General features: G+C 41.0%; 1 protein-coding gene across 1 annotated transcript in view; it reads right to left on the bottom strand.

Moving 5' to 3' along the window:
• The window catches only part of RANBP17 (RAN binding protein 17), a 436,018-nt gene that overhangs the window by 73,509 nt on the left and 349,458 nt on the right, over nt 1–13,051 (bottom strand). The window contains exon 22 of the mRNA XM_017849438.1: nt 9,367–9,449. Within this exon, the coding sequence (XP_017704927.1) occupies nt 9,367–9,449 (83 nt within the window). The remainder of the gene's footprint in view (nt 1–9,366; nt 9,450–13,051) is intronic.

The raw sequence follows: 13,051 nt of genomic DNA, 5'->3' as shown, positions 1-13,051 counted from the left end.
AGGCTGGTCTCGAACTCCTGACTTCAGGTGATCCATGTGCCTCGGCCTTCCAAAGTGCCAGGATTACAGGCGTGAGTCACCGTGCCCAGCCTAAAGTTGTAATGCTTTACTTTGACCCAAAAGTTACTTCATAACTGGTTGTCTCTCACTGCCTAAAGCTCCTTAACATTAGCTTTAGTCTTCAGCAATTTTGAAATTCCTTGAGTTTCCTAACCAACCAGGCTGTTCTATATTTATGTGCTTTGTAAAATCTATTCTCTCCTTTAAATGCCCTTCTATAACTTCTGAGCCTTATTCTTTTTCCTTCAAGAAATATTGCCTTCTCTAAACCCCCAGTTTCAGCTAGAAATCTCTTCTGGGCTCCTATGGCACTCTAAATACTTCTCAAGGATAACACAGAGCACAACACATCATAATTCTTTTTTCATTTGTCTGACTCCCCTGCTGGACTTAAGTTCTTTAAGGGAAGAAACAGTAAGATTTTTTTTTTTTTTTTTTTTTTTTTTTTTGAGACGGAGTTTTGCTCTTGTTGCCCAGGCTGAAGTGCAATGGCACGATCTCAGCTCACTGCAACCTCCACCTTCTGGGTTCAAGCAATTCTCCTGCCTTAGCCTCCTGAGTAGCTGGAATTACAGGCACACGCCACCACGCTCGGCTAATTTTGTATTTTTAGTAGAGATGGGGTTTCTTCATGTTGGACAGGCTGGTCTCAAACTCCCAACCTCAGGTGACCCACCCTCCTTGGCCTCCCAAAGTGCTGGGATTACAGGTGTGAGCCACCGTGCCCTGGTGGATTCTTTTTTTTTTTTTTTTTTCTTTTCCTTTTGCATCTTATTTATCTTCCTATCTCTCACAGGATCAGAAACATATTAACAGTAAATGCTTAGCCAGGCACAGCGGCTTACGCCTGTAATCCCAGCACTTTGGGGGGCCGAGGCAGGCAGATCACTTGAGGTCAGGAGTTTGAGACCAGCCTGGCCAATATGGTGAAACATCGTCTCTACCAAAAACACAAAAATTAGCAGGGCGTGGTGGTGCGCACCTGTAATCCCAGCTACTCGGGAGGCTGAGGAAGAAGAATCGCTTGAACCCAGGAGGCAGAGGTTGCAGTGAGCTAAGACCATGCCACTGCACGCCAAGCCTGGGTGACAGAGCAAGACTGTTTCAAACAAAACAAAACAAAACAAAACAAGTAAATGCTCAACAAATGTTAGGTGCATGGATGAAGGAATCCACTGAAATCTAAGCATTTGTTCAGCTATCATCCTCAAGGCCTTCCTTTGTAAGCCACCCGATCCTGGTTTTGGGATCCTCAAGGTGTTGATCATTCCACTGCCTCCACAAGACTTTTGTGAACCTTACTCTTTGCTCCTTTGTAATCATATGCCCTAACCAACTGATAAGATCTAAGACCCTGGCCGGGGGTGGGTGGCTCAAGCCTGTAATCCCAGCACTTTGGGAGGCCGAGACGGGCGGATCACGAGGTCAGGAGATCGAGATCATCCTGGCTAACACGGTGAAACCCTGTCTCTACTAAAAAAAATACAAAACACTAGCCGGGCGAGGTGGCGGGCACCTGTAGTCCCAGCTACTCGGGAGGCTGAGGCAGGAGAATGGTGTAAACCCGGGAGGCGGAGCTTGCAGTGAGCTGTGATCTGGCCACTGTGCTCCAGCCTGGGCCACAGAGCGAGACTCTGTCTCAAAAAAGAAAAAAAAAAAAAAAAAAAAAAAAAAAAAAAAAAGATCTAAGACCCTATCCATAGTTCCTGGACAATCTATTCTCTCGAGAACTGTTATTTTTTTGGTGACATTTTATTAGCTCTCTAGTTATTTCAAGACCAATGAATTCTTTAGCTATCTTCTTATAATCATTTATACATAAGTATCATTTATACATAACTATAACACCTTGGAAATATTGTGAGTTCAGTTCCAGACCACTACAATAAAGCAAATATCCCAATAAAGTTAGTCATACAGCTTTTTTCTTGTTTCTCAGTGCATATAAAAGTTTACACTGTACCATAGTCTATTAACTGTGCAACAACCTTATGTCTAAAATAATATGTATACACTATAACTAAAAATATTTTATTGCTAAAAATTGCTAGCAATCATCTGAGCCTTTGGGGAGCTGTAATCTTTTTCCTGGTGGAAGGTCTGGTCTCAATGTTGATAGCTGCTGACTGATCAGGGCAGTTGCCAAAGTTTGAGGTGGCTGTGGCAATTTCTTAAAATAAGACAACAATGAAATCTGCTGCATCAATTGACTTCCTTTCACAAAAGATTTCTCTGTAGCATACAATGCTGTTTGATAGCATTTGACCCACAGGAGAACTTCTTTAAAAATTGGAGTCAGTCCTCTCAAACTGTGCTGCCACTTTATCAACTAAGGTTATGTAATATTTTAAAGCTTTTTACCACAAGTAGATTCCATCGTTGGTCATCCAGAAGAAGCGACTCCTCATCCATTCAAGTTTGATCACGAGACTGCGGCAGTTCCGTCACATCTTCAGTCTCCACTTCTAATTATAGGTCTCTTGCTGTTTCTTTCTTTCTTTTTTTTTTTTTCTGAGACGGAGTCTCACTCTGTCGCCCAGGCTGGAGTGCAGTGGCCAGATCTCAGCTCACTGTAAGCTCCGCCTCCCGGGTTCACGCCATTCTCTTGCCTCAGCCTCCTGAGTAGTTGGGACTACAGGCGCCCGCCACCTCACGATCCACCCATCTCGGCCTCCCAAAGTGCTGGGATTACAGGCTTGGGCCACCGCGCCCGGCTGCCTCTTGCTGTTTCAACCACATCTGCAGTTAATTTCCCCCCTGAAGTCTTGGAACTCTTCAAAGTCACCCATGAGGGTTGGAATCAACTTCTTCCAAACTCCTGCTAAATGTTGATTTTCACCTCCTCCTGTGAATCACAAATGTTCTTGATGGCATCTAGAATACTGAATCCTTTCTGGAAGGTTTTCAATTTACTTTGTCCAGATCCATCAGAGGAATCACTATCTATGGCAGCTACAGCCTTGCAAAATGTATTTCTGAAATAATACGACTTGAAAGTCAAAATGACTCCTTGACCCATGGGCTGCAGAATGGATGTTGTGTTAGCAGACATGAAAACAACATTAATCTCCTTGTACATCTCCATCAGAGCTCCTGGGTGACCAGGTGCACTGTCAGTGAGCAGTAACCTTTTGAAAGGAATCTTTTTCTAAGCAGTAGGCTTCAACAGTGGGCTTAAAATAGTAAAGCATGCTGTAAACAGATGTGCTGTCATCCAGTCTTTGTTGCTATATTTCTAGAGCACAGGCAGAGTAGATTTAGCATAATTCTTAAGGGCCCTAGGATTTTCAAAACGGTAAATGAGTATTGGCTTCCGCTTCAAGTCACCGTCAGCATTAAGCCCTAACAAGAGAGTCAGCTTGTCCTCTGAAGACTTCTCTAGCTGTGAAAGTCCTAGATGGCATCTTCTTCCAATAGCATTTTGTCTCCATGAAAAATGTTGTTTAGTGTAGCCACCTTCTTCAAAATGAATCTTAGCTAGATCATCGTGATAACTTGCTGCAGCTTCTCCATCAGCACTTGCTGCTTCACTTTGCACTTTGATGTTATGGAGATGGCCTCTTTCTGTAAACCTCATGAACCAACCTCTGCTAGCTTCCAACTTTTCTTCTGTAGCCTCCTCACCTCTCTCAGCCTTCGTAGAAGTGAACAGAGTTAGAACCTTACTCTGGATTAAGCTTTGCCTTAAGGGAATATGATGACTGGTTTGATCTCAGACTACTAAAACCTTCTGCATATCAGCAATAAGATTGTTTCACTATTTTTTCTTTTCTTTTCTTTTTTTTTTTTTTTTTTTTATCATTTGTGTGTTTGCTAGTGTAGAACTTTTAATTTCTTTCAGGAGCTTTTCCTTTGCATTTACCACTTGGCTGTTTGGTGTGAGAGGCCTAGCTTTTGACCTGTCTCAGCATTTGACATGCCTTCTTTGCTAAGCTTAATCATTTCTAGCTTTTGATTTAAAGTGAGACATGTACAACTCTTCCTTTCACTTGAATACTTAGAGGCCATTGTAGCATTATTCATTGGCCTAATTTCAATATTGCTGTGTCAGAGAATAGGGTGACCGGAGGAGAGGGGAAGAGAAGGGGAATGGCCAGAGCAGAGCAGTCAGTACACACACATTTATTACTGTGACTCAGAGACACAAAGTAAGCATATGCTGGCACTGATACACTTGCTCGATGCAGGGTTGCTGTAAACTTTCAATTTATAAAAAATGCAGTATCTGCAAAGTACAACAAAAAGAAGTATGCCTGTATACCATCCTAATCTTCCATTCTTATAACACTTCTGATAGTACATGCAAGTGATTTTCAGCCTCTTTTTTTTTTTTTAAAAAAAGCCCTAACAGGTGATAGCTTTTACGGACAAGTCTAGTGTAACTACAAAGATGGGTGGTTCTGGTCAAAGTGGCAAAGTAGTCTTCTTTCCCCCTTTTTCTGGAGGGCTGCTGTGGCACTTTCACAGGCCCCTAAAGCTCTGTAAAACCAACGGTGAAAACAAATGGCCTGTTATCTAGGTGATGATGAGAAACAGTGGCTTGTATACCACTTTAGAAATTCAATTTATGCATATTAAGTTATACCTTACATACACCCAGAGCATACACTGCTTAAAAGAACCCTGACATAAATTCTTATGTACAGTGACTAATCATAGCTTGTACCATCCATTTTTAAAGTTTAGAATCTTTATACATTGCATTCTTAAATCGGTACCTAAGGAAGAAATGAAGCAGTTCTATTTTGGCCAATCTTATGAAAACAATCATTATTTCTCCCTTCTGTGCACTCTTCAACCAACAGATGTCACTAAAGATACCAGGACCCAGAGGCAAAGAGAAGGAAAGATTAGACAAATGGAAATTGAACATAAAAATCATCCAGTTCTTAAAACTGAGAAGTAGGTTTCCAAAGTAATAACATTTATTACACTGCATGCAACATTTTAACCAAAAATTTAAGAAAGAAATTTCTTTTATTAAGTTGCTCAGGCTGAACGGATCATAGCACTAAGTTTTGAAATACATGTTCTTGAAGCAATTTAAAACTCATTAGAAATAATAGGCTTGGGCTAGTAGAAAATGTGGTAAAATTTAATCCTCACCCAAATGTTACCTGGGCTGTACAAACAGGAAATTGTTTTGTGCTACTGTGGCTAACCTCATTGCTGACCCTGAGCTGTAACGGCAAGAGGAGCTGAGAGCTGAAGCAAAATTAAAAACTTACATCAAAGTATATCATGACAGACTGTAGATAAATAAAACAGCATATCAAAAGTATTATTTTTCTGCCAGTCTCACAGAGCAGTGAGGTGGAGGTATTTTACAAAATACATAACAAGTCAGTTGCATTTGGAAATGATTCCTTCCCTCTCTGCACCGCCCTGATCACTGACTAACCAAAAACTGCCCATTAGAGGTGATCAGAGAAGAAACCCAGTGAGGATGGAAACAGAAGGGATCACAGAATGTTCTGGCCTTTTTCCTCTAATGGCTTCCCTTTCCTTCACCTCGGCTTACCAAAGAAATTAACAATCCTGGCTCTTCTGTGCCCTCCCAGTCACTCTTTCCCTCATCTTGTAGACTCCTGAATGGCAACTACATGATCTTCCTCCAATGTGTATATTAGAATTTTCAGAGGTAAAAGCACGGGTACTAAAACATTACAGAAGGTAAAGACAGACAAATCGGATGGCTTATGTGGACCAGCAAGAGAATTAGTAGAGGTTAAGGACATTTTTCTATTATTCTATGTAAAGTGCATGTATCAAAGTCACTGTCAGAGTCACTGGTGACCCAGTTAAAGGACACTTTTCCATTGAACCTTTGATTTCCTTTAAGTTTAGAGATAGAAATCACCATACTTTAAAGAACAGTGCTTCATCATAAATATCCATGGTAAAATCTTACTTTGGCAAATCCCAAGAGGCAGTAAAGAATATGAAAAGAACTACTGTCAGTATGACTGAATGAAATTCCAATTCAGCTACTTGCTAGCTAGCTAATATTTGGCAATATTTTTAACCTCTATGAGCTTCAATTTCTTCATAACAGTAATCACAGTCAGTAACTACTCTAAGGGCTTTCCACACATTACCTAACTGAATTCTCACAACCATGTCTTTGAGGTATGTAGTATTTTCTCTAATGAGAAGCTGAAGCAAGAGAGGCTTGCAACTTAACCAAGGTCATATAACTTGGTGAGTAGCATATAATACCTACCTTGAGGATTCAACAGGGTAATGTATGATAAATAGTCTAATATAAGATAATGGTCTAATATAATATAAGACTTCCTTTTGATAACAAAAGGAAGGCTACCAGTACTATTAGTCTAAATTGAAGAGCAGAGCCTTACTCTAACCTTGTCTTTCTTCTGGGTAAGAAAACTCCTTACTGGCTTTTCTTTGCAAGAATGCTCTGAAGGTTTTGCCTCTTCCCCCACTCCACTTCACTTCTCCTATCCTTTCATTTCCTTTCTCTTCTGTCTCCTCTTCCTCCTCCTCCAATATAATCCTCACATAGTTATTTTTCTCAACTTTTGCTGCAATGTCTTTTTCTATGTCAGACAACCCAACAGAGAACGGAACAACTTTTGAAGCCCATAGATTTGGCATTGTTCTGTCAGATTCCTTTTGGTGTCACTTACTGGACATACATTCTGCCTTAGAAAGTCAGTGATACTGGAAGAGGAAGCTGGCTTCTCTTAACAGCCCTAGTGCAACAGTAAATAAGCCCCCAAAGAAAAAATACATTTAGTGAAAAGAAAGATCCAGAGAAAGGGGTAGGAATGATACAATTGTAACTGGTAACAGGAATCTAACATATGCATAGTTAAAGTTCTATTGATTACTAAGAGATTCTTACATATGTGCTGTTTATTTCCTTTAAGTAAGTGAGGAAACAGAAACTCATCACTGGTTACAGGCAGAGGAAGCAGGGCAGTGTGATCCAAACAGGAAGCACTGCTGAGCAAAACAATGATGTGGGTTGTTGAACCCCTGTCCAAAGAAGGCTGGCTTGGTGAGTATAAGAGATAGGCTTTGGAACAAGGAGAGGCATAAACACCGATTAACTACTCCATGTTACCTCCTGTGTCAGGCCTTTTATCAGAACAGCTCAATTAAGCTTTTTAATCCCAACTAGGCAGGTAAGTCAGTACGTATTTAGTAGTCCTAATTTTATACAAGAGAAAACTAGTCACAAAGAGGTATATATAGTATTATAGCTGAAGGTCATGGAGTTGATAAAGTATTGGTAATAGGATTAGTACTCAGATCTTATAAATCCGAAAACTGTGCTTTTTCTAATATACCATGCTGTTTTTGAAAAAAGGTCCAGACACACATCTTATATGACAAAACATGGAATAGAATTAGATATACACTAAAAGTATGGCAAATTGTATTAGACTTTTTTTAAATGCGTCCATTTTTACCTCTAGGAGGCAAAGTATTTCCACTTTATATGATTTTATTTTTATTTTATTTTTTGAGACAGAGTTTCGCTCTTGTTGCCCAGGCTGGAGCACAATGGTGCAATACTGGCTCACTGCAACTCCGTCTCCCAGGTTCAAACGATTCTCCTGCCTCAGTCTCCTGAGTAGCTGGGATTACAGGTGCCTGCCACCACGCCTGGCTAATTTTTTGTATTTTTAGTAGAGATGGGGTTTCACCATGTTGATCAGGCTGGTCTTGAACTCCTGGCCTCAAGTGATCTGCCTGCCCTGGCCTCCCAAAGTGCTGGGATTACAGGCATAAGCCACTGTATCCAGCCCACTTTATATGATTTTAATGTGTCTATTTTCAAACAGGATACAAAAGTTGTGGCAATGTAGTTACTGGTATGGATGAAAATAAGAGAGTACAGGTTTACTCTCCTATATAGGTGCTTTCTCTAGTTTTTACATATGAAAAATCTCAAATTCTACAAATCAGATGTGCAATTAAAATGAAGTATTTTAATGGAGGCCCACAATGTATACAGATCAGAGCCCCAGAATGTGTTCTGAAATGAGGTAAAACAACTTAAAACACCCATTTTTTTCTTTTTAAAAATAGGCTTTTACTTTAAAAAAAAGTGATAATGCTTCTATTGGTTGTTCTTACATACATGCACAAACACATGCAGAATTAAAATAAAGAGACTTTATAAAATTTTGTAAAGTTTGTTTCTTGATACTCAAAAAGAAATAGGAGAATCACGGCTGGGTGCAGTGGCTCATGCCTGTAATCAATCCCATTACTTTGGGAGGCCAAGGTGGGTGGATCACTTGAGGTCAGAGTTCGAGACCAGCCTGGCCAACATGGTGAAACCCTGCCTCTATTAAAAATACAAAAATTAGCCAGGTGCGGTGGCGTGCCTATAACCCCAGCTACTCGGGAGGCTGAGGTGGGAGGATCACCTGAGCCTGGGATGTGGAGGTTGCATTGAGCTGAGATTGTGCCACTGCACTGTCCAGTCTGGGTGTCAGAGTGGGACTCCATCTCAAAAAAAAAAAAAAAAAAAAAAAGAATCAGGCAATTTTTAAGACTAAATTTACTTAAGACTTTGCTGTTGATTTGGGAAAGAACAGACGGGGGAAAAAAAGGACACAGGGAAACATTTATCAAGGAGAAGCGCATTGCACAGAGCCCAGCTCAGTTGACATTCAGTCACTGTGTGCCAAATTAGATTACAGAGGATTTTTATCCATCCTATCTCCATTCCCTATCTACATACAGGTCACAGAGAGTAGAGAATTTCATTGATGACAGTGTCAGAATTGGCAAATATTAGAGTTTATGGTAGTTGTAAGGGCCAAACTGCTAACCAAATACTAAATTTAGGACTATAATTGAATAGGACAATCTTTCCTGTAGAACTCTGCTTCTAGAGGTGCAGTACCCAAAAGTTCCTCATAATAAAATATTTACTCCTCTTTACAAGGATATTTTCCTACAATTCAGTGACATCCTGGTTTAAGCATTCCTTGGTTCAACATAGTAAACTCCCTGATGTAACTCTGAGTAATTTTGAATATGCTGTAACTTTTCAATATTCTATCTAGTGTATTCCCTCATCTACTGACACTGCAATTTTATCCAAAAGAAATTCATCAAGTTGGTCAGGCATGATTTAGTCAAAGGCATGCTGCTTACTTCTCCTGATGCCAATATGATAGCTACCTGGCTTTGTGCACTTGTATTACCCACTTCACAAATTCATAAAGATATGAAAGTTCAAAAGAACAAAATAACTAACATCTTTCTTTCCTCCAAAGAGATAAGACGATATTGCAGAGACACATGGAAAAGGATACTCACCGTAAGTGCAAACCATTTTACTAGCTTCTCTGAAGAGAAGAATTCCATTAGGAGATGATACATCGAAATTCAGACGCTGGGATCTAAGAAATACAGAAAAAAAATGGACTATATGTGAAGATAAAGAAATCAAACACAGATTTCAAATGCCTAGCATTTTCATTTATAAGAAGTAGCAGCAGTACAATTGTCTCTTAAATTCCACTCCATATTATAAACTGTTGATAACATACGTATGCTAATTTCTTCACTCTAAAGATAGTAGGACAATTAGGAAGAATTATTTTCATTTATTTGCTAAATCAAAGAGTTCTTTTTTATCTGTCAAAACGATATCCTGACATTCTTTATCACAGATTTCTTGCCCCTTCTTTCATGCCAACTGGATGATGGATGATAATAAAACATCCCAGGTGTCTAAGTTTAGACAAATACTTGGATAATGATATATATTTACATTTGAGGTTTCCTGCAGTGCCTGATATACATTTTTAAAACAAATTCTAAAGTGATGAATAGGAAATCCAGTACTTTTAAAATACTGCACATATGTGTAATGAATTACCTGATACTTCAAGCATATTTCAAACACATGACAGTTTCCACTACATACAACTTAAGTAAACAGAAACAAATCTCATAAGTTCACTGAGAGCAATTCTACTTCCCTGGTTCCTGCTGGGGTTGGAGAAGTGTGAACAGGGTAAAGAACTAACATGACCTCCTGACATATTTGATTTTAAACATTGCTTTGGCTTTTAAGAAATAGTGGTATTTTAAAAAAAGGATTAGCAAAACAAAACTACCAAAAGCAAGACATTGCTAAATACCTGTTTACCAAGAATAAAACAACTTTTGCTTTTCCATGCTTTTAAAATGCTTTAGTATTAAGTGCAATGATTACCTATTAGAAATATTATTATGAACATATGATTGTTGGCATGCAAGTTCTGATTAAAGAAATGCATATACATAATTTGCATTAAATTCTAGAGAAATATAGGCAAGATAACATTTTCCAAAATAACAAAATTTCAGAAGGTAATTCTTAGGACAGTTGTGCTACATAAGAATCATCTGGGCCAGGCGCAGTGGCTCATGCTTGTAATCCCAGCACTTTGGGAGGCCGAGACAGGTGAATCACCTGAGGTCAGGAGTTTGAGACCAGCCTGGCCAATATGGCAAAACCCTGTCCCTACTAAAAACACAAAAATTAGCCAGGTGTGGTGGCACATGCTTGTATCCCAGCTACTCAGGAGGCTGAGGCAGGAGAATCACTTGAACCTGGGAGATGGAGGTTGCAATGAGTCAAGATTGGGCCACTGCACTCCAGCCTGGGCAACAGGCTGAGACTCTGTCTCAAAAAAAAAAAAAAAAAAAAATCATCTGGGGAGGGGACAAGATGGCCGAATAGGAAGAGCTCCGGTCTGCAGCTCCCAGCGAGACCAATGCAGAAGGTGGGTGATTTCTGCATTTCCACGTGAGGTACCCGATTCAGCTCATTGGGACTGGTTAGGCACACAGGATGAGCAGAAGCAGGATGGGGCATCATTTCACCTGGGAAGCGCAAGGAGCTGGGGACCTCCATCCCTCAGCCAAGGTAAGCCATGATGAAATGTGCTACCCGGCCGGGTTACTATGCTTTTCCCATGGTTTTTGCAATACGCAGATCAGGAGATTCCCTTGTGTGCTTATACCACCAGGACCCTGGGTTTCAAGCACAAAACTGGGCAGCTGTTTGGGCAGACACCGAGCTAGCTGCAGGAGTAATGTTTCATACTCCGGTGGCGCCTGGAACCCTAGTGGGACAGAACCATTCACTCCCTTGGAAAGGGTGCTGAAGCCAGGGAACCAAGTGGTCTTGCTCAGCAGGTCCCACTCCCACGGAGCCCAGCAAGCTAAGAACCACTGGTTTGAAATTCTCACTGCCAGCACAGCAGTCTGAAGTTGACCTGGGACAATCGAGCTTGGTGGGAGGAGGGGCATACGCCATTACTGAGGTTTTAGTAGGCAGTTTTCCCCTGACAGTGCTAAGGAGGCTGGAAGGTCTGGGCTAGGTGTGGCAAAGCAGCTATGGCCAGGCTGCTTCTCTAGATTCCTCCTCACTGGGCAGGGCATCTCTGAAGGAAAGGTGATAGCCCCAGTCAGGGGCTTACAGACAAAACCCCCATCTTCCTGGGACAGAGCACCTGAAGGAAGGGGCGACTGTGGGCACAACTTCAGCAGATTTAATCATTCCTGCCTGCTGGCTCTGAGGAGAGCAGCCGATCCTGACAAGAGGGATTCTCCCAGCACAGCACACCAGCTCTGCTAAGGGACAGACTGCCTCCTCAAGTTGGTCCCTGACCCCCGTGCTTCCTGAATGGGAGAAACCTCCCAACAGGGGTCGACACACAGGAGAGCTCTGGCTGGCATCAGGCTGGCGTCCCTCCGGGACAAAGCTTCCAGAGGAAGGAGCAGACAGCAGCCTTTGCTGTTCTGCAGCCTTCACTAATGACACCCAGGCAAACAGGGCCTGGAGTGGACCTCCAGCAAACTGCAGCAGACCTGCAGAAGAGGGACCTGTTAGAAGAAAAACTAACAAACACAAAGCAACAACATCAACATGAACATGAAGGACCCCATACAAAACTCCATTTAAAGGTCATCAGCCTCAAAGATCGAAGTTAGATACATACACAAAGATGAGGAAAAACGAGCAGAAAAAACACTGAAAATTCCAAAAACCAGAATGCCTCTTCTCCTCCAAATGATCGCAGCTCCTCTCCAGCAAGGGCACAAAACTGGAGAGAATAAGACAGACGAATTGACAGAAGTAGGCTTCAGAAGGTGGGTAATAACAAACTCCTCTGAGCTAAAGGAGCATGTTCTAATCCAATGTAAGGAAACAAAGAAACTTGATAAAAGGTTAGAGGAGCTGCTAACTGGAATAATCAATTTAGAGAAGAACATAAATGACCTTATGGAGCTGAAAAACATGGCATGAGAACTTCGTGAAGCATACACAAGTATCAATAGCCAAATCGATCAAGCGGAAGAAAGGAGATCAGAGACTGAAGATAAACTTAATGAAATAAAATGTGAAGACAAGATTAGACAAAAAAGAATGGAAAGAACAAAGCCTCCAAGAAAAATGGGACTATGTGAAAAGACCAAACCTGCCACTGATTGGTGTACCTGAAAGTGACAGGGAGAATGGAACCAAGTTGGAAAACACATTTCAGGATATTCTTCAAGAGAACTTCTCCAACCTAGCAAGACGGGCCAACATTCAAAATCAGGAAATACAGAGAACACCACTAACACACTCCTCGAGAAGAGCAACCCCAAGACACATAATCATCAGATTCTCCAAGGTTGAAACGAAGGAAAAAATGTTAAGGGCAGCCAGAGAGAAAGGTCAGGTTACCTACAAAGAGAAGCCCATCAGACTAACAGCGAATCTCTCTGCAGAAACCCTATAAGCCAGAAGAGAGTGGGGGCCGATATTCGACACTCTTAAATAATTTTCCATTGTGAATAGTGCCGCAATAAACATATGTGTGCATGTGTCTTTATAGCAGCATGATTTATAATCCTTTGGGTATATACCCAGTAATGGGATGGCTGGGTCATATGGTACTTCTAGTTCTAGATCCTTGAGGAATCGCCATACTGTTTTCCATAATGGTTGAACTAGTTTACA

The sequence above is a fragment of the Rhinopithecus bieti genome, unplaced genomic scaffold (genome assembly GCF_001698545.2).
Source record: "Rhinopithecus bieti isolate Rb0 unplaced genomic scaffold, ASM169854v2 scaffold_30732, whole genome shotgun sequence".
Taxonomy (NCBI): Eukaryota; Metazoa; Chordata; class Mammalia; order Primates; family Cercopithecidae; genus Rhinopithecus; species Rhinopithecus bieti.
Note: the sequence above shows the minus strand (reverse complement) of the source record. Positions and strands in the feature narration are given on the sequence as shown.